Source organism: Leucoraja erinacea, chromosome 1, assembly GCF_028641065.1.
Source record: "Leucoraja erinacea ecotype New England chromosome 1, Leri_hhj_1, whole genome shotgun sequence".
NCBI lineage: Eukaryota > Metazoa > Chordata > Chondrichthyes > Rajiformes > Rajidae > Leucoraja > Leucoraja erinaceus.
Genome location: NC_073377.1, coordinates 137,152,402 through 137,173,756, shown reverse-complemented (window position 1 = coordinate 137,173,756; position 21,355 = coordinate 137,152,402). Strand labels below are relative to the sequence as shown.

Sequence of the window (21,355 nt, the reverse complement as noted above, 5' to 3'; positions counted from 1 at the left end):
ATCAAGTATGCAGATGATACAACGGTGATTGGCCTCATCAGCAACAACGATGAGCTGGCCTACAGGGAGGAGGTCCAGCACTTAGCAGCATGGTGCGCTGACAACAACCTGGCCCTTAACTCCAAGAAGACCAAGGAGCTCATTGTAGACTTCAGGAAGTCCAGAGGCGGCACGCACACCCCCATCCACATTAACGGGACGGAGGTGGAACGTGTTTCTAGCTTCAGGTTCCTGGGAGTCAACATCTCCGATGACCTCTCTTGGACCCACAATACCTCTACTCTGATCAAGAAGGCTCATCAGCGTCTCTTCTTCCTGAGAAGACTGAAGAAGGTCCATCTGTCTCCTCAGATCCTGGTGAACTTCTACCGCTGCACCATCGAGAGCATCCTTACCAACTGCATCACAGTATGGTATGGCAACTGCTCTGTCTCCGACCGGAAGGCATTGCAGAGGGTGGTGAAAATTGCCCAACGCATCACCGGTTCCACGCTCCCCTCCATTGAGTCTGTCCAAAGCAAGCGCTGTCTGCGGAGGGCGCTCAGCATCGCCAAGGACTGCTCTCACCCCAACCATGGACTGTTTACCCTCCTACCATCCGGGAGGCGCTACAGGTCTCTCCTTTGCCGAACCAGCAGGTCGAGGAACAGCTTCTTTCCGGCCGCTGTCAATCTACTAAACAACGTACCTCGGTGACTGCCAATCACCCCCCCCCCCCCCACGGACACTTATTATTTATTTTTTTAAATTCAAAATCGTTTGCTATGTCGCTCTTCAAAGGAGATGCTAAATGCATTTCGTTGTCTCTGTACTGTACACTGACAATGACAATTAAAATTGAATCTGAATCTGAATCTGAACTTCTTTAGTCAGAGGGTGGTGAATCTGTGGAATTCATTGCGATAGATAATTGCGGCCAAGTCATTGGGTATTTTTAAAGCAGAAATTGACAGGGTCATGATTTGTATGGGTTACGGGGAGAAGGCAGGCAAATGGGGTTGAGAGGAAAAGATAGATCAACCATGATTGAATGGTGGAATACAGTTAATGGCCTATTTCTGCTCCTATGGCTGATGAACTTAGCCACAATTCTCCGCAATGTCTTGTGTGTTTGGGCAGAGCTGTTCCTACACCAGGCTGTGATGCAAGCCAGCAGCATGCTTTCTATGGTGCAACTGTAGAAGTTTGTAAGAGTCACTGGGAAAACAAACAAGGGAAGAGATTGAACTGTTTTTGCCTTCCATCACAGTGAGGAATGTGGAGTCGCTGTGGCGGGATGTCCGTGTTAAAAATGTATTTGGGTGTCTTGTGGTTCTTTATTGGTATTACTGTAAGGCAATTCAAATTTCTCGTATGTTGCAAAACATACTTGGCTAATAAAGCACTGTTATGATTATGATGATGGCATGCGGAATTCCTCTTCAGGGCACTAGTCACGAAGGGGGAGGAGGTTTGTGCCAGGTGTAGGCAGCTGGGATCGTGTATCCCTGGATGGGTTTAGGGGACTGAGGAGCATACTTAAGATGCAAATCGGAAGGACTAAAACGGGACAAAAGATAACTCTGGCATAATATTAATGGAAATTCAAAGCTACTCGTGTGAACGGGTGATCGATGGTCAGAGTGGACTGTGGGCCAATGATCTCCATAAACCGGGCAGCATGATGGCGCAGCGGTAGAGTTGCTGCCTCACAGCGCCAGAGACCTGGGTTTCATCCTGAATAAGGGTGCTGCCTGTACGGAGTTTGAATGTTCTCCCCGTGACCACGTGGGTTTTCTCCAGGTGCTCTGGTTTCCTCCCATACTCTGAAAATGTGCAGGTTTGTGAGTTAATTCTGTAAATTGTTCCTCATGTGTAGTATAGAACTAGTGTACGGTGTGGGGGGGGGGGGGGGTTCGCTGGTCGGTGTGGACTCGGTAGTCCGAAGGGCCTGTATTTCTAGTCTAAAGTAAAGTCAAAAGTATTTTATAAGCACAATAGGTTCAATAGTTCAACAGTTCCTTATTATCTTGTGAAATTTCTTTTGCATACAGATCAGTTAGATAATTGCCATACATAAGTACAATCCCTGATTAAGTACAGAATGCATAGAAACAGCCCACTGAGTCCACACACAAGAGGCGCCAGGTTTTGGTCCCATTTTCACAGCCCCAGCTGCAGCTGGCCATCAAGGCCAGACGTGAAAGGTGACTAGAAACAGCTTTCTCCTGTGCATTGTTGCAACAAAGCGCAGACTCAGCAACCCTTTCACTGAACACTGGTGCTCGGTCTGCCAAGGCCTGTTGGATCTCCCCTTCCCATTCCCACACTGACCTTTCTGTCCTGGGCCTCCTCCATTGCCAGAGTGAGACCCACACACAAACTGGAGGAACAGCATCTCATATCTCATCTCACATTGGGTAGCTCGCACCCCAGCGGTATGGACATTCAATTCTCCAATTTTTGATGACTTCTAAAAACTTCTCCCTCCCACCATATCCCCCCTGTACTCCCCTCACTTTCCTCCACCCAACCTCCTCCCCCCTTCTTCCACTAACAGTTAGTCCACCAGTTCCACAGTTCACAACGATGTGTCTCCCTTGGGATCACACCGTCCCTAACCAACAATCAACGTATCAGGGAACCTCCCTGCCAGTAGTCATCAGTTGTTGGCCCACATTTGGCCTGGTCTTTTCTTGCCTTCAGTTTCCCCCCCCCCCCCCCCCCCCCCCCCCCCCCCCCCCCCCCCCCCCCCCTCCTAGAATCAGTCTGAAGAAGGTTCCCCACCTGTAAACGATGTACTGGAGGACAGCGGACCTAAGGGGGCAGATGAACTGAAAGAAATTTTCAAGAGGCGAGAAATAGTATTGGATAGGCTAATAGGACTGAAGGATGATAAATCCCCTGGGCCTGAGGGTCTGCAACCCAGGGTCCTCAGGGAGTTGGCTCAAGAAATAGTGGACGCATTGGTGATCATTTTCCAATGTTCAATAGATTCAGGATCAGTTCCTGTGAATTGGAGGATAGCTAATGTTATCCCACTTTTCAAGAAAGGAGCGAGTAGGCAGTGGAGGCCAAATCACTGGATGGATTTAAAATAGTTAGATAGAGCTCTAGGGCTAGTGGAATCAAGGGATATAGGGAGAAGGCAGGCACGGGTTATTGATTGGGGACGATCAGCCATGATTGCAATGAATGGCGTTGCTGGCTCGAACGGCCGAATGGCCTACTCCTGCACCTATTTTCTATGTCTCTATGTTTCTATGAGTGATACTCACTTCCCCCACCCCCAGCCCAGGCACCCAGCCAAACGTGGTTACAGATGATGCAACACACCACTGACATCACTTCCAAGCCTTGCATCTGCTGACATGTCCCAACACCCGTGAATGCACTGCAGGAGACGTGTTCACTGGGAAGCTAACACAGCAAGCAGGAGTCAAGGCTGGAACATGGAACCTAGAACAGTACAGCACAGGTACAGGCCCTGTCACCCACAATGTCTGTGCCAAACATGATGCCAAACATGATGCCAAGACCAACTCTCCTCTGCCGGCACATGATCCGTGTTCTTATTTAAGAGGGAGTTAGATGTGGCCCTTGTGCCTAAGGGGATCAGGGGATATGGAGAGAAGGCAGGTACAGGATACTGAGTTGGATGATCAGCCATGATCATATTGAATGGCGGTGCAGGCTCGAAGGGCCGAATGGCCTACTCCTGCACCTGATTTCTATGTTTCTATCCCTCCATTCCCTGCATATCCATGTGCCTCTCCAATGACTGCGAAAAAGCCACTATCGTGTCTGCCTACACCACCATCCTAGAGGGAAGTGGGACAAATGGGGGTAAATGGGACTAGGTTGTATCTGGGTCGGCATGGACATGTTGGGCCGAAGGGCCTGTTTCCGTCCTGTGTGACTCTAGGGATAAAACAAGAGCATAGATTTAGGGTGAGGGAGATGGGATTTAGAACACTGCACAGAAACAGGCCCTTCGGCCCACCATCCCTATGCTAAACATCACGCCAAGACCAACTCTTCTTATCTGCCCGCATATAATCCATATCCATCCTATCCAAGTGCCTATCTAAATATCTCTGAAACACCACTATTGTATCTGCCTCCACCACCACCCCCAGCAGCTGGTACTCCACCAGCAGCACGTTCCAGGCACCCACCACCCTCTGTGTAATAACTTGACCCGCACATCTCATTTAAACCTCGCTCCGAGGGGGGAAAGATTTAAAAGAACCTGAGTGGCAACGTTTTGACACAGGGTGGGTGTGTGGAACCAACTGCCAGAGGAGGTAACTGAGGCAGGTACTATAACAACATCGAACAGATACCTGGACAGGACGGGTTTAGAGGGATATGAGCCAAACACGGACAGGTGGGACTAGTGTAGATGGGGCATGTTGGTCGGCATGGATGAGTTAGGATGAAGGGTATTTATGTAAGTATGTATTAGGATGAAGGGCCTGTTTCCACACTGTACGACTGTGACTATGATTCTAACAATCCTACCTTGACAACTGAACACAATGCTCACTTCTTGTTACATCATGGACTTCTTTTACATTTCTAGTTATGTTTTTGCACTAATGTGGGGTTTTTTTGCACAGCCTTCTTTCTTTCAGATATGTGACGTATGAATTGTATATAATAAAGTCAAGTCCATTTTATTTCTATAGCACATTTAAAAACAACTCTTGTTGACCAAAGTGCTTTACATTGGTGTGGGTACTAACGTGCTGCAAACAGTGGTACATAGATCAACAATACATACATAGATACAATCGATGTTTTGTGTGTAGGCTGAGCCTATGTCGTGTTGTTGATCACATTCAGGTTAGAGTCATAGAGTCATGGAGTCTGAGTCTATGTACCTGTGAAGCTGCTTTTACTTGTCGATATGGCAATAAACTTGAATTTGAACAAATATGTCCAGAAATTGTATATTTAAGATAAATGGTGAATTTAGCAGATAGCAGGAACGTTGATTTGGTCGGACGTTGGACAAAGGGCCCGATGAGGGTCTCACCCTCCGTCCCCTCAAGGTGGGCTGTGGGAGACCCCCCTCGCCGGTGAACTAGGGGTGAAGGGGGCCGTGGGAGGGGAGAGACAACGGTTCGCGGGACGACCGAATGGAGGCGACGGCTGCAATGGGACTGTACAGTGGCCGCAAAATGATGCATCTTGCATCTAGACTCAGTGGACTGTTGTGTACATTCTGCGCTAACCGGGAAATTGTGATTATGTGTGGTGATAGTCTTGCTGAGTAACCCTCCATTCACTTGTGGTTCACCACCAACTAACTGGGGCACGCAAGTCTGTTTTAACCACATTGTACACAGCAACAGTGTTTACTGACTCCACGTTAACCAATAGGGTCGGGTACTTTTCGGCGCCGCTGTTTCGGCGCCTCCGTTTATAATATCTGTACCCATCAGAACCCTAACCCTAACCCTAACACCCCGAAACCCTAAACCCCTAAACCCTAACCCTAACATCCCGAAACCCTAACCCTAACATCCCGAAACCCTAACCCTAACACCCCTAAACCCTAACCCTAACATCCCGAAACCCTAACCCTAACACCCTAACCCTAACATCCCGAAACCCTAACCCTAACATCCCGAAACCCTAACCCTAACATCCCGAAACCCTAACCCTAACACCCCCAAACCCTAACCCTAACATCCCGAAACCCTAACCCTAACACCCCGAAACCCTAACCCTAACACCCCAAAACCCTAACCCTAACATCCCGAAACCCTAACCCTAACACCCCTAAACCCTAACCCTAACATCCCGAAACCCTAACCCTAACACCCCGAAACCCTAACCCTAACATCCCGAAACCCTAACCCTAACATCCCGAAACCCTAACCCTAACACCCCAAAACCCTAACCCTAACATCTCGAAACCCTAACCCTAACACCCCAAAACGGCAGCGCCGAAAAGTACCCGACCCAACACAGGACAAGCCACAAGACCAAGGCAAATGCTCAGCCTAAATATTGCATTCTACAGAGTGCTGGAGTAACTCAGCGGGTCATGCAGCATCTCTGGAGAACATGGACACAGAGTGCTGGAGTAACTCAGCGGGTCGGCAACATCTTTAGTTTAGTTTAGTTCAGTGATACAGCACAGAAACAGGCCCTTGGCTCACCAAGTTCGCGCTGACCAGCGATCCCCGCACACTAACACTCTCGTACACACACCAGGGTCAATATACATTTATGGAAGCCAATCAACCTACCATCCTGCACATCTTTGTAGCGTGGGAGGGAACTGATCCTGGAGAAAACCCACGCCATCTACAATTTTACTTCGGAGTCACGTTAGTGACTACGTGAAGAACCCGCCTCAGGACGCATGTGCGGCATTACGTTTCAGCAGGCAACAGCGGCAGGCGGGAGACAGGGCTCCCGCAACAACCAGAAAAACTAAGCTTTAGGTAAGTACTTACCTTTATTTTAACAGCCCCTTCGCGTCTGCTTGTTCCCCGTAGGGCATGCTTGCAAGCGGCCCCCTTGGACTCCGGGAGGAGTTTTCCGTTCGCGGGAGGGGGGGGCATGATGCCACCAGGACCGCACACACGGCGGACCAGGGATGGGAGCTGTGCCGGTGCCACTCCACAGGGGCGACAACGGGAAGACGGCGCTTGCACTGCGTTGGAGGTTCCCCTCAGTCCTCGCTCGCCCTCGAGTAACTGGCCAGGTGAGGCAGGCAGGCGGGCGGGCGGAGGCTTCCGACCATTCGGAGCCGATGAGGGGACCCAAGACGCAGTGTTGGCGTGGAGCAGCCCGAGTGCAGAGAGAGAGAGAGAGCGCACAGCGGCAGGACCGCTAACCAGCGCCCCGCTCCCGACACTGCACCAAGCCCGTCAGCACTTCAGCAGCGGGCTGGGGGGAAAACGCTGCACCTGCCCGCTCGACGGAGCACGTCGTCAGAACAAAAGCACTCAGAAAACAGAAAAGACAAAACCGCCAATAACCATGGAGGTAGGTGGGTCTGGTTCCTACCAGCATATAGAGCTCTTTCCTGGACTATCTTGGGTTTCATATTAATTCAGTCCACGTAACTATAATGTTGCCAAGAGACAACATAGTTGAATTGGCACAAACAAGCAACAAATTAATGGTCAACAAACTACCAACTACTCGACAAGTAACAGAGTAATTGGGAAAATGGTAGCATTTCTGTCTACATGATTCAGACCTTAGTATCAAAAACAACATATAGGTTGTCATTGAGCATCTCATGAAGTTACCCACTGAAGTAATATCAGAAAGACAGTGGTGGGGTTACCACTTATACTGGGCATTAATTATCTAAAAAATGTTCGGGTGAATTTTATGGATTTAAAGCACTTGCATGTACGGTTATAAATAGACTACACTACGGAGGTGGCCTACATTAACCATATGGGCAGCATAAAGTCGGTATCATGTGACAAGTTGGTCAAAACAATTTGGCAATGGTGTGTCCAAAGATGTATTTGACTATCAGCAACTTACCTGCCAGGTAAGCTAAATACAGTGACAGACACCAGGTCACATAAATTTAATGACAACATCGATTAGATGTTTTTATAAAAAAGTTTTAACAAAACTATCAAGCTATTTGACACGCCAGATATTAATGCATTTCGTTGTCTCTGTACTGTACACTGACAATGACAAATAAAAATTGAATCTGAATCTGATATCGATTATCTGCATCAACGCTAAATCACCAGGTGTTTGGGGATGTCCTATGTATGTCGCGTGGGAACCAGACCCTGGGGCAGCAAATGCGTTCGCGCTGCATTGGTGAAATTATTTCTATGTATTTCTTCCCTTCTGCCTCATCAATCGAGGACTACGCACAGTACAAAAGGACTCTGCTTCAGGTATTTGATAGTACCTGACGGACTTACGCAGCCATGGTTCCCTATACGCCATGACATGGTTGTTGAAACTTCGATGGTATTTCCCAGTAACCCAGAATTATTAACACTCGGAGCCGGGCACAAGTCATCTGTGCCATGGGAAAATCAAGCTCCTGGGTTGCAGATTCTGCACAAGCCACATCTGGGACTGGGATTGTTATACCGAACCATCGACACCATGTCAGCATCCTTCTGAACATCCACTGGACTACAGCACTTGTCCAGCATCAAGAGAAGTACTGCAAGGATACAGGGATAACCTACTCAACCGCTACAGTTACTACGAACTGGCATTCCTGGAGAACCTTCATCACGATGAAGGATTCGGCTACAGTACCATCAACACAGCGAGAATTGCCCTGCCTGTTTTTTCAAAACAGCTACAGGACAACAGGCCATGGGGTCACTGGCTGGTGGTAAATCTTTGAAGGGTATTACAACTCTAAACCCCTAGACCAGGTACACCCATATATGGGATGTCACAGTGGTACAACCATACCTCAGGGGATACCCACCAGCCAGATCCCTCAACCTGAACCTTCTATGCTCTAAACACATATGTTGAGGGCACACGGAGCAGCACAGAGGGTCCAGTCACTACTCCTATTGCAACTGGACACCATGCTCATAGCTTCAGACCAGATCTCTATCATTGTCCAGGGAATGGTCAAACCAGACCAGGAACACCTTATCCAGTCATAAAATCCGGGCTTACCCGCCAGAAAACACGGTAATGTGCCATGACCCTATTACCCTACATAGACACAACCTAAATATTCGAGGGAGATGAAAAGCCTTGTGGGTTGGTCACAAAAAACCTTGTGGTCGGGTAACGAGCCTTTTTTAGGATGGCTCAAGCAGGTACTAAAGCTCCTGGGATAAAACTAACATGTACAAAGTTTTCATTCCACAGGACAAGCTTCCACGTCAACGGCAAAAGAATGGACGTGCCTATAAACCACATCCTGGCTACAGCAGGATGGTGGGGGTAAAACGTTCAGAGAAATAATTTATTATAAACTGTTGACAAAACCTGTTTTTATTTGCAGGAAAGATTCCAATCTGCAAATATTTAAATTAGGCCCAGGGGAGCATTTAAATTTCTTCATTGTTATTGTAAAAATACCATTATTTTTCTATAAACAGATTTATTGGTTGATTACGATAACACACTTCCTCCCTCAAAGACTGCAGTGGTGTAGTAATAGCTGTTACACGGTTTGAAATCACAGAAGCTTTGAAATCTTCACGTAGTCACTCACGTGACTCCGAAATAAAATAGTAAGATTAAACGAGAACTTACCAAGTTTGAAGTTTGATCTGTATTTTATGAGGAGTTACGATGAGGGATTACGTGCCCTCCGCTCCCACCCTCATTATATGGATCAAACTGATAAATTGATGTCTCTTTGTCTTTACTATGTTACTTCAAATACTTGTGTCCATCTGTGATTCCACACCGCTGCTTTGAAGTATGCCGCACATGCGTCCTGAGGCGGGTTCTTCACGTAATCCCTCATCGTAACTCATAAAATACAGATCAAACTTCAAACTGGTAAGTTCTTGTTTAATCTTACTATTTTAGACAACTAACGTCCAAACACTACCCTCACCCAACTAGCCCCCTTCCCCCCTCTCTTCCTTGTGTCCCTCTTGAATGCGCACCCATTTCTCCCTTCAATCCCACCCCCCTCCCTGTCCCCTCCCACATACATTCCTTCCTCGGGTTACACATTTAGTGGATCCTCAAACATGGACTTGCACTGAACATTTATCCCCTATCTGTGCACTGTGGACAGCATAGACAATAGGTGCAGGAGTAGGCCATTCAGCCCTTTGAGCAAGCGCCATCATTCAATGTGCTCATGGCTGATCATCCACAATCCCGTTCCTGCCTTCTCCCCATATCCCCTGACTCCGCTATCTTTAAGAGCCCTATTTACCTCTCTCTCTTGAAAGTTTCCAGAGAACCGACCTCCACCGCCCTCTGAGGCAGAGAATTCCACAGACTCACAACTCTCTGTGAGAAAAAGTGTTTCCTCGTCTCCGTTCTGAATGGCTGACGCAAACACTCAAACGCAGTGCCAGCCTAACCAACCAGCAAGCTTGCAGCACAGGCAACGTGCCTGAGACTCTTGTGTAAAGAGTTAATGAAAGGAAGAGATTAGATCGGACGTGGCGGAGATATGATGGGAACAGCTTGTCAGGGATTGCGTGGACTTACCTGCAGCCACAATGACGATATCTGCCAACAGTGTGTGAGCCATCAGCTGATCCTTGGGGGTGAACCTGTGGGTGATGGTCACGGTGGCATCACCTGCAAGCAACAAACAACAGCCAGACCAAACACTCCACTCAATACTCCACACACTCGCTTAGTACCTCCCCCCACCCCACCCTCGGGCAGCACGGTTAACCCCCCCCCCCCCCCCCTCCGCAAAAGACCAACAGCACCCAAAATAAACTATGTATGTAGACGATGTGTAAGAAGCAACTGCAGATGCTGGTTTACACTGACAATAGACATAAAGTGCTGGAGTAACTCAGCGGCCAGGCAGCATCTCTGGAGAGAAGGAATGGGCGACATTTTGGGTTGAGACCCTTCTTCAGACTGAGAGTGTGAAGAAGGGTCTCGACCCGAAACGCCACCTATTCCTTTTCCCCAGAGATGCTGCCTGACCCGCTGAGTTACTCCCCAAACAAACTACTTTAGTTTAGTTTAGAGATGGAAAATTGGCTCCATGGAAGGAAGCAGATGGTGGAAGGTTGCTTCTCAGACTGGATGCGTGTGACTAGTGGTGTACCTCAGGGTTCGGTGCTGGGCCCGTTATTGTTTGTCATCTACATCAATGATTTGGATGAGAACATACAGGGCAAGATTAGCAAGTTTGCTGATGATACAAAAGTGAGTGGTTTTGCAGAGAGTGAAGATGGTTGTGAACGATTGTAGCAGGATCTGGATCGATTGGCCAGCTGTGCGGAGGAATGGCTGATGGAATCTAATACAGAGAAGTGTGAGGTGTTGCATTTTGGGATGTTGAACAAGGGCAGGACCTACACAGTAAATGGTAGGCCTCTGGGTAGTGTTGTAGAGCAGAGGGATCTAGGAGTACAGGTGCATGGCTTCTTGAAGGTCGAGTCGCAGGTAGATAAGGTGGCCAAAAAGGCATTTGGCACTTTGGCCTTCGTCAGTCAGAGTATTGAGTATAGAAGTTGGGAGGTCATGTTGCAGTTGTATAAGACGGTGGTGAGACCGCATTTAGAATATTGTGTTCAATACTGGGCACCGTGTTATAGGAAAGATGTTGTCAAGCTGGAAAGGGTTCAGTGAGCTATGTATGGGGAGAGGTTGTGTAGGCTGGGACTCTATTCCTTGGAGCGCAGGAGGATGAGGGGTGATCATATAGAGGTGTACAAAATCATGAGAGGAATAGATTGGATAGATGCACAGTCTTGTGCCCAGAGTTGGGGAATCGAGGACCATAGGTTTAAGGTGAAAAGGAAAAGATTTAATAGGAATCTGAGGGGTAACTTTTTCACATAAAGGGTAGTGGGTGAATGGAACAGGCTGCCAGAGGAGGCAGTTGAGGCTGGGACTATCCCAATGTGTAAGAAACAGTTAGACAGGTACATGGGTAGGACAGGTTTGGAGGGATATGGACCAAACGCAGGCAGGTGGAACTAGTGTAGCTGGGACATGTTGGCCGGTGTGGGCAAGCTGGGCTGAAGGGCCTGTTTTCACACTGTATCACTCTATGACTCTATACAGCACAGAAATAGGCCTTCAGCCCTGAGTCCAGTGTGGGAGGAAACAGGAGCACTCACGGAAACCCAACGCAGTCACAGGGAGGTCGTACAAACTCCATACAGACAGCACCCGTAGTCAGGATGGAACCCAGGTCTCTGGCGCTGTGAGGCAGCAACTCTACCGCTGCACCACCATGCCGCCCCATACAGATGCTGACTGACCCACTGACTTCCTCCAGTATTTCAGTTTTGACCAAAATTTCATAATTGATAGGAGCAGAATTAGGCCATTCGTCAGACCATCGTCTACTCCACCATTCAATCATGGCTGATCTATCTCTCCCTCCTAACACAATTCTCCTGCCTTCTCTCCATAACCCCTTACACACTTACAACTCTATCTATCTCTGCCTTAAAAATATCCATTGAATTGGCCTCCACAGCCGTCTGTGGCAAAGAACTCCACAGATTCACCACTCTAAAGAAATTCCTCATCTCCTTTCTAAAGGTATATTCTTTTATGCCTTCTGATCCTAGATTCTCCCACGTGGAAACATCCTCTCCACATCCACTCTGTCCAGGCCTTTCACTATTCGCTAAGTTTCAATGCGGTTCACCCTCATCCTTCTAAGCTCCAGTGAGTACAGGCCCAGTGCCGCCAAACACTCATCATACATTCAAAGAAGGTTTCTTGGAATGCATGACATTCTTTGGAAGTCAGACGTGCAGCAACTGTACCCTGCACTGGTGCTGATGAAAGAGCGGTGATACAGGACAGGACCTGTGCTGCAGTGGGTGTTTGCTGGCTGCGGCTCAGGAGGGAGGAACCGCCCACGGCAGCATCAGTGCCAAAATTCTTCCTTCCTTCCCCTTGTCCGCACACGATTCCAACTTCCCATCGCATTCCTGAATTCCAGGCTCTGCATTCTCCGTACGACCTGCTGTACTGTCTGCCCATCCCATCATTCCTGAGAGCTTGTGGAGCAGTTAGTCACAGTTCCGGACAGACTCTAGTTAAGAGTCAAGAGTGTTTTATTGTCAAGTGTCCCAGAAAGAACTAAGACATTCTTACTTGCAGCAGAATAGAGCCATTCCGACTACGGGTGCTGTCTGTATGGAGTTTGTACATTCTCCCCGTGACCTGCGTGAGTTTTCTCCGAGATATTCGGTTTCCTCCCACATTCGGAGGTACTGGATTTGATAAGGGAACTCAAGTTAAATGAACCACTAGGAGGTGGCGAGCACAACATGATGAGTTTTAATCTGCAATTTGAGAGGGAGAAGGTGAAATCGGACGTGTCGGTATTGCAGTTGGGCAAAGGGGACTACAGAGGTATGAGGGAGGATCTGGCCAAAGTCCTCGTCATAGAGTGATACAGTGTGAAACAGGCCCTTCTGCCCAACGTCCACACTGGCCAACAATGTCCCAGCTGCACTAGTCCCACATGCCTGCGCTTGGTCCATATCCCTCCAAACCTGTCCTATCCATGTACCTGTCTGTCTAACTGTTTATTAAAAGATGGGATAGTTCCAACCCCACCTACCTCCTCTGGCAGCTTGTTCCATACACCCACTACCCTTTGTGTGAAAAAGTTGCCTCTCAGATTCCTATCCAATCTTTTCCCCTTCACCTTAAACCTATGTCCTCTGGACCTCAATTCACCTACTCTGGGCAAAAGACTCTGTGCATCTACCCGATCTATTCCTCTCATGATCTTATACACCTCTATAAGATCACCCCTTATCCTCCTGCACTCCATGGAGTAGAGACCCAGCCGTCTCAACCTCTAAATATTCTAAATGCGGTCTCACCAACGTCTTATACAACTGCAACATGACCTCCCAACTTCTATATTCAATACTCTGACTGATGAAGGCCAAATTGCCAAAAGCCTTTTTAACCACCCTATCTACCTGCGATTCGACCTTCAAGGAACCATGCACCTGTACTCCTAGATCCCTCTGCTCAACAACACTATCCAGAGACCTACCATTTACTGTGTAGGTTCTGCCCTTGTACAACATCCCAAAATGCAACACCTCACACTTCTCTGTATTAAATTCCATCAACCAGTCCTCCGCCCACCTGGCCAATCGATCCAGATCCTGCTGCAATCGTTCACAACCATCTTCACTATCTGGAAAATCACTAACTTTAAAATCATCAGCAAACTTGCTAATCTTGCCCTGTATGTTCTCATCCAAATCATTGATGTAGATGACAAACAGTAACCGGCCCAGCACCGAACCCTGAGGCATACCACTAGTCACAGGCGTCCATTCTGAGAAACAACCTTCCACCATCACCCTCTGCTTCCTTCCATGGAGCCAATTTGTTATCCATTCAGCTATCTCTCCTTGGATCCCATGTGATCTAACCTTCCAGAGCAGCCTACCATGCGGCACCTTTTCAAACGCTTTACAAATGTCCATGTACACAACATCTACAGCTCTGCCCTGATCGACCATTTGGGTCACATCTTCAAAACGTTGACTGGAAAGGGACCCTAGCAGGGATGACGGTGGAAAAGCAATGGCAGGAATTTCTGGGAATAATCTGGAAGATGCAGGATCTTTTCATTCCAAAGAGGAAGAAAGATTCTAGGGGGAGAAAGAGTCGACTGTGGCTGACAAGGGAAGTAAAGTACGGTATAAAACTAAAAGAAAAGGCGTATAACATTGCAAAGATGAGCGGGAGGCCAGAGGATTGGGAAGCTTTTAAAGAACAACATAAAGTAACTAAAATAACCCCGCAATACGGGGAGAATAGATGAAATATGAAGGTAAGCTAGCCAATAATATAAAAGAGGAGAGCAAGAGTTTCTTCAGTTATATAAAGATCATGTAAGAGGCAAGAGTGGACGTTGGACCGCTGGAGAATGATGTAGGAGAGGTGATAATGAGGAATAAAGAAATGGCAGAAGAGTTGAATAACTTTTTTGCATCAGTCTTCACAGTGGAAGACACCAGCAACGTGCCTGAAATTCAAGAGTCAGTGGGTGGAAGTTAGTGGAGTGGCGATTACCAGGGAAGCTGAAAGGGCTGAAGGTGGATAAGTCACCTGGACCGGATGGACAGCACCCTAGGGTTCTGAAAGAGGTGGCTTTAGAGATTGTGGAGGCACTGAGAGTGATATTTCAAGAATCACTAGAGTCAGGAATGGTCCCAGATGACTGGAAAATTGCCAATATTACCCCGCTGCACAAAAAGGGAGCAAAGCAGAATAGCGGGAACTATAGGCCAGTTAGTCGGACTTCAGTGGTTGGTAAGATTTTGGAGCCCATTATAAAGGATGAGGTTACGGAGTACTTAGAAGTTCATGATAAAATAAGCCAAAGTCAGCATGGCTTTGTGAAGGGGAGATCTCGCTTGACAAATTTACTTGAATTCTTTGAAGAAGTAAATAGCAGGACAGACAAAGGAGAGTCAGTAGATGTTGTATATCTAGTATTTCAGAAAGCCTTTGATAAGGTCCCACAAGTGAGGCTGCTAAGGAAGATGAGAGCCCACGGTATCAAAGGACAGGCACTAGCATGGATAGCAGGTTGGCTGGATGGCAGAAGACAAAGAGTGGCAATAAAGGGAGCTTTTTCTGCTTGGCTGCCAGTGACTAGTGGAGTTCCGCAGGGCTCGGTGCTGGGGCCGCTACTTTTCACGTTGTATATTAATGATTTGGACGAGGGGATTGAAGGCTTTGTGGTCATGTTTACGGATGATACGAAAATAGGTGGAGAGGCAGGTAGTGTAGAGAAAGCAGGGACTCTGCAGAAGGACTTGGATAGGTTGGGAGAGTGGGTAGAGAAGTGGCAGATGGAATATAGTGCAGCAAAGTGTGGAGTCATACATTTTGGTAGTAGGAATACAGGCGTAGACTATTTTCTAAATGGGGAAAGAATCCAGAAATCAGAGGTGCAAAGGGACTTGGGAGTGCTGGTGCAGTATTCCTCAAAAGTTAATCTGCAAGTCGAATCAGTAGTAAAGAAAATAAACATAATGCTAGCATTTATTTAGAGAGGGCTAGTATACAAAAACTGGGATGTAATGCTGAGGCTCTATAAGGCGCTGGTGAGGCCACATTTGGAATATTGTGAGCAATTTTGGGCACTATATCTGAGGCTGTTCTGGCTCTGGAGAGGGTCCAGAAGAGGTTTACAAGAATAATCACAGGAATATGATGAGCATTTGATGGCATTGGGCCTGTACTCACTGGAGTTTAGAAGAATGAGGGGGATCTCATTGAAACGTATCGATTAGTGAAAGACTTGGATAGAGTGGATGAAGAGAGGATGTTTCCACTAGTGGGAGAGACTAGTACAGGTCACAGCCTCAGAATCAAAGGACATTCTTTTGGAAAGAGATGAGGAGGAATTTCATTAGGCATAGGGTGTGAATCTGTGGAATTCTTTGCCACTGATGGCTGTGGAGGCCAATTCAGTGGATATTTTTAAGGCAGTGATAGATAGATTCTTGATTAGTACGGGTGTCAGAGGTTATGGGGAGAAGGCAGAAGGATGGGGTTGAGAGGGAAAGGGAGATCAGCCATGATTGAATGATGCAGTAGACTTGATGGACCGAATGGCCTAATTCGGCTCCTATCACTTATGATTCCAAAGATGTACAGGCTTGTAGGTAAATTGGCTTGGTATAAATATACGTGGTCCCTAGTGTGTGTAGGATAGTGTTAATGTGCGGGGATCACTGGTCGGTAAGGATTCGGTGGGCCAAAGGCCTGTTTCCGCGTTGTATCTCTAAACTAAACTAAATGTAAACATAGTAAACAATGTAAACAATACAATAAACAAGGAAAACAAGTTCAGTGCGTGTGTATATAGGATAGCACCTGTGTGTGGGGTGATCACTGGTCGGCGCGGACTCAGTGGGCCTTCTTTGAGGAAACCCAGAGAAAACCCACGCGGTCACGGGAAGAATGTGCAAACTCCGTACAGACAGCACCTGTGGTCAGGATCAAACCCAGTCTCTGGCGATGTGAGGCAGTAACTCTATTGCTGCACCACTGTGCCTCCCTCCAGCTTTACATATCACTCATCCTCTTCTCACATCTGACCTATTTTTTGCTCCTTTTCATCTGTAGACTGTGTCACTTTCTCCACCCGTTACCACTCACCCCCTCCTCTCCCCACTCAGGGCAGCACCCTGCACAGTTGTGATGTCAGTGATCCCTCAGGCCCTATTACTCTCACCCACCCACTCATAGTTATCGAATCACACAGCGTGGAAACTGGCCCTTCAACCCAACTTGCCCACACAGACCAACATCAACACTAGGCTCGTGTTTGGCCCATATCCCTCCAAAACATTCCTATCCATGTACCTGTCCAAATGTCTTTTAAATGGTCCCGCCCCCTGCCCTGACCTCAGTCTGAAGATCGGTCTCGCCCCGAAACGTCGCATGCAGGTACTGCAGGCAGTGAAGAAACGGAATGGCATGTTGGCCTTCATAACAAGAAGAGACAATGGGATCTGGGGGTCCTTGTTCATCAGTCACTGAAAGTAAGCACCCAGGTACAGCAGGCAGTGAAGGAAATAAATGGCATGTTGGCCTTTATAACAAGAGGAGTTGAGTATAGGACCAAAGAGGTCCTTCTGCAGTTGTACAGAGCCCTAGTGAGACCACACCTGGAGTATGGGGTGCAGTTTTGGTCCCCTAATTTGAGGAAGGACATCCTTGCTATTGAGGGAGTGCAGCGTAAGTTTACAAGGTTAATTCCCGGGATGGCGGAACTGTCATATGTTGAGAGAATGGAGCGGCTGGGCATGTATACTCTGGAGTTTAGAAGGATGAGAGGGTATCTCATTGAAACATATAAGATTGTTAAGGGTTTGTACACGCTAGAGGCAGGAAACTTGTTCCCAATGTTGGGGGAGTCCAGAACCAGGAGCCACAGTTTAAGAATAAGGAGTAAGTTTAAGAATAAGGAGTAAGCCATTTAGAATGGAGACGAGGAAACACTTTTTCTCACAGAGAGTGGTGAGTCTGTGGAATTCTCTGCCTCAGAGGGCAGTGGAGACAGGTTCTCTGGATGCTTTCAAGAAAGAGCTTGATAGGGCTCTTAAAAATAGAGGAGTCAGAGGATATGGGGAGAAGGCAGGAACGGGGTACAGATTGGGGATGATCAGCCATGATCACATTGAATGGCCGTGCTGGCTCGAAGGGCCGAATGGCCTACTCCTGCACCTATTGTCTATTAAAGATAGCGGAGTCAAGGGACATGGAGAGAAGGCAGGAACGGGGTACTGATTGTGGATGATCAGCCATGATCACAGTGATCAGCCATGATCACACTCCTGCACCTATTGTCCATTGTCTATTCCTTCTCTCCAGAGATGCGGCCTCACCCGCTGAGTTACTTATTGAGTGTCGACCTTCTTTTAAATGTTGGGGTTATTATGATGTGGTTTTGTGGGATCTTACTGCCCACTGCAGTTGCTCCTCTACACTGGGACCCACCTCTGGATTGTGCATGCATCACCCGTCCTCTCACCAACTACAGAGCGGCCCTGACCTCCCATCTACCTCACTGGAGAACCTCGGACTATCTTTAATGGATCTGTAATGACTTTACCTTGCACTAAACATTATTCATTTGATGCTGTATCTGTACACTGTTGACGGGTTAGAGTCACACAGTGCGGCAACAGGCTCTTCAGCACAACTTGTCCACGTTCCGGCTAGCCCTGCCTGCCTGCACTGGCCCCATATCCCTCTAAACCTGTCCTGTCCAATGGACCTGTCGAAATGCCTCTTAAATGTCATCATGTTATTTGCCTCAACTACCTCTTCTGGCAGCTTGTTCCATACACCCGCCACCCTCTGTGTGAAAAAGTCATTCCTCAGCTTCCTATTAAATCTTTCCCCTCCCCCCACCTTAAACCCATGTCCTCTAGTTCTCGATTCCCCTCCTCTGGGTAAAAGACTGCATTCACCCTGTCTATTCCCCTCAAGATTTTGAACACTATAAGATCACACCTCATCCTCCTGCGCTCCAAGGAATAAAGTCCGATAAAGTTTGAGATTGAGTTGAAGTTACTGGCACGTGTACCGAGGTACCGTGAAAAGCTATTTTGTTGCGTGCTAACCAGTCAGCGGAAAGACTGTACATGATTACAATCGAGCCGCCCACAGTGTACAGATACAGGATAAAGGTGTAAACATGTTTAGTCTTTCCGCTGACTGGATAGCACACAACAAAAAGCTTTTCACTGTACCTCGATACACGTGACAGTAAACTAAACTGAACTGAGTGAGAGGCGAGGGGGAGTCACCTACCGCCTGGTCTCTCATGCCGCCCGTCTGTGTGAAGGAGAACAGCGATGGGCATCCCAACGTTCTTCGACCTCCCCACCACCACTACGTTCTTCCCCACCGTTTCGATCCCTGTGGGTAAGCAGCGTGTTGTCAGCAGATCCACTGTCCCCGCTTAAGACTTTAGATATACCGTGTGGAAACAGGCCCTTTGGCCCACCGAGTCCACGCCTACCAGCGATCACCCAGTACACTAGCACCATCCTACACACACTAGGGACCTAGACTAGACAATTAACTTACATTCCTGCACGTCCTTGGAGTGTGGGAGGAAACCGGAGCACCTGGAGATACCCCACACAGTCACGGGGAGAACGTACCAACTTCTTACAGACAGCACCTGTAGTCAGGATGGAACCCAGGTCTCTGGCGCTGTGAGGCAGCAACTCTACCGCTGCGCCACCGTGCCGCATTTCAGAACTAAAAGCACAAGGTTGAATGATATGGGTGTACAGCTTTGTACGTCTTTAGGGTCTGTCCATAGATCCCTGAAAGTGGCGCCACCAGTACATAGAGCAGTAAAGAAGCCGCACAGTCTGCTTGCCTTCATCGGTAGAGGCATTGAGTCAGGAAGTCATGATGCAGCCTTGGATGACTTTGGTCGGGCTGCATGTGGAGTATTGCGTGTAGTTCTGGTCGCCCCCATTACAGGATAGATGTGGAGGCTTTGGAGAGGGTGCAGAGGAGGTTTACCAGAATGATGCCTGGATCAGAGGGGATTAGCTACAGGGAGAGGCTGGACACACTTGGATTGTTTTCTCTCGAATGTCAGAGGTTGAGGGGAGACCTGATAGAAGTAAATAAAATAGATAGGGTAGACAGTCAGAACCTTCGTCCCAGACTGGAAATGTCAAGGCTAGAGGGCATTGATCTATAGCAGGGGTTCCCAACTTATTTCGTCCCTTTTAACTCTGGCAAGTTTAATAAGACGCAACAATGTTATTCCACTTATTTATGAACAGCTAATGATGAACAGATACCATATACCAGAACCAAACACAGTCAGTCAAAGAAAAAAATATGTACAAATCCAGAATCAACAAATTTACCCCCTGGGTCAGTGAATTTTACTCCCGGGAGGTAAATTTACCCCAGGGTGGGAACCTTTGGTCTTTAGTAAGAGGACAAATGTTTAAAGGAGATGTGCAGGGCATGTGTTTGATGTTTTTGTTTTTTTATGAGATAACATAGAACTAGTGTGAATGGGTGATCGATGGTCGGCATGGACTCGATGGGCCGAAGGGCCTGTTTCTAGGCTGTATCTCTGAACTATATGAAGACTCTCTCTTGACTTTATTGAAACAGGTTCTTCGATCCTGTTTTAACTCCCCTTCCCATTCCCACACTGACCTTTCTGTCCTGGAGGAACAGCACCTCATATGGCAGCTTGCACCCCAGCGGCATGAACACTGAATGACCATGTGACCCAGGGTAGGGATGTCTAAAACTAGAGACAAGGGATTAAATTGAGAGAGTAGAGGTTTAAAAGAGACCGACAATTAATCACTCTCCCTCTCACCCCCGCTGTTTCCCTGAAAGTTACTGAGCTGGTATCTATCCTGAGTTGCTGCCTCACAGCACCAGAGACACAGGTTCGATCCTGACTACGGCTACTGGCTTTACGGCTTTACTGGCTTTATGGCGTTGTCCCTGTGACAGCGGTGGGTTTTCTCCGGGTGCTCCGGTTTCCTCCCACACTCCAAAGACGTGCGGGTTAGTAGGTTAATTGGCTTCCGTAAATTGTGAATTGTCCCTAGTTTTTAGGATAGTGCTAGTGTACGGGCGATCGCTGGTCGGCACGGACTCGATGGGCCGAAGGGCCTGTTTCCTTGCGGTATCAGTAAACTAAACTTAGAAAGGAGAAGGTCGCCCTCTGGTGGTGCCTGCAATTACCACACGCAGCGAGATACTGTGCTGGAGAACATTCAGCCCATTGTATCTGTGCAAGCTCTGTGCAAGGAAGCCTACTACTAATACCCACTCCTCGACTTCATTTCCTGTTAAATATCCCCATGGAAAGGTGCAATCTACATTCCAGAAGCACCATCCATATTGAACAACATTCCATGGAAAAAAATTCTTCCCAGGATGGAAATGTCAGTGGCGAGAGAGTGCAGCTTTATGGTGAGGGGGGGGGGGGGGAGAGTATAATCGAGATGTGCATGGCAATGTTTTTTTTTACACACACAGAGGGTGGTGGATGCCAGGAACACACTGCCGGGGTTGGTGGTGGAGGCAGACATGTGGTGGAGGCAAACATGTTAGTGATGTTTAAGAATCTTTTAGATAAGCACATGGGAATAGAGGGATATGGATCACATGCAGACAGTGGATATGCGTTGAATTGAGTTGACGAGGCACACAACAC

The 21,355-nt window shown here is 47.8% G+C and overlaps 1 protein-coding gene across 1 annotated transcript in view; it reads right to left on the bottom strand.

The window, feature by feature from the left end:
- The window catches only part of LOC129702309 (bifunctional methylenetetrahydrofolate dehydrogenase/cyclohydrolase, mitochondrial-like), a 74,313-nt gene that overhangs the window by 12,638 nt on the left and 40,320 nt on the right, over positions 1-21,355 (bottom strand). The window contains exons 5-6 of the mRNA XM_055644041.1: positions 18,952-19,059; positions 10,141-10,233 (exon numbers count right to left, since the gene is read on the bottom strand). Of these exons, the coding sequence (XP_055500016.1) occupies positions 10,141-10,233; positions 18,952-19,059 (201 nt within the window). The remainder of the gene's footprint in view (positions 1-10,140; positions 10,234-18,951; positions 19,060-21,355) is intronic.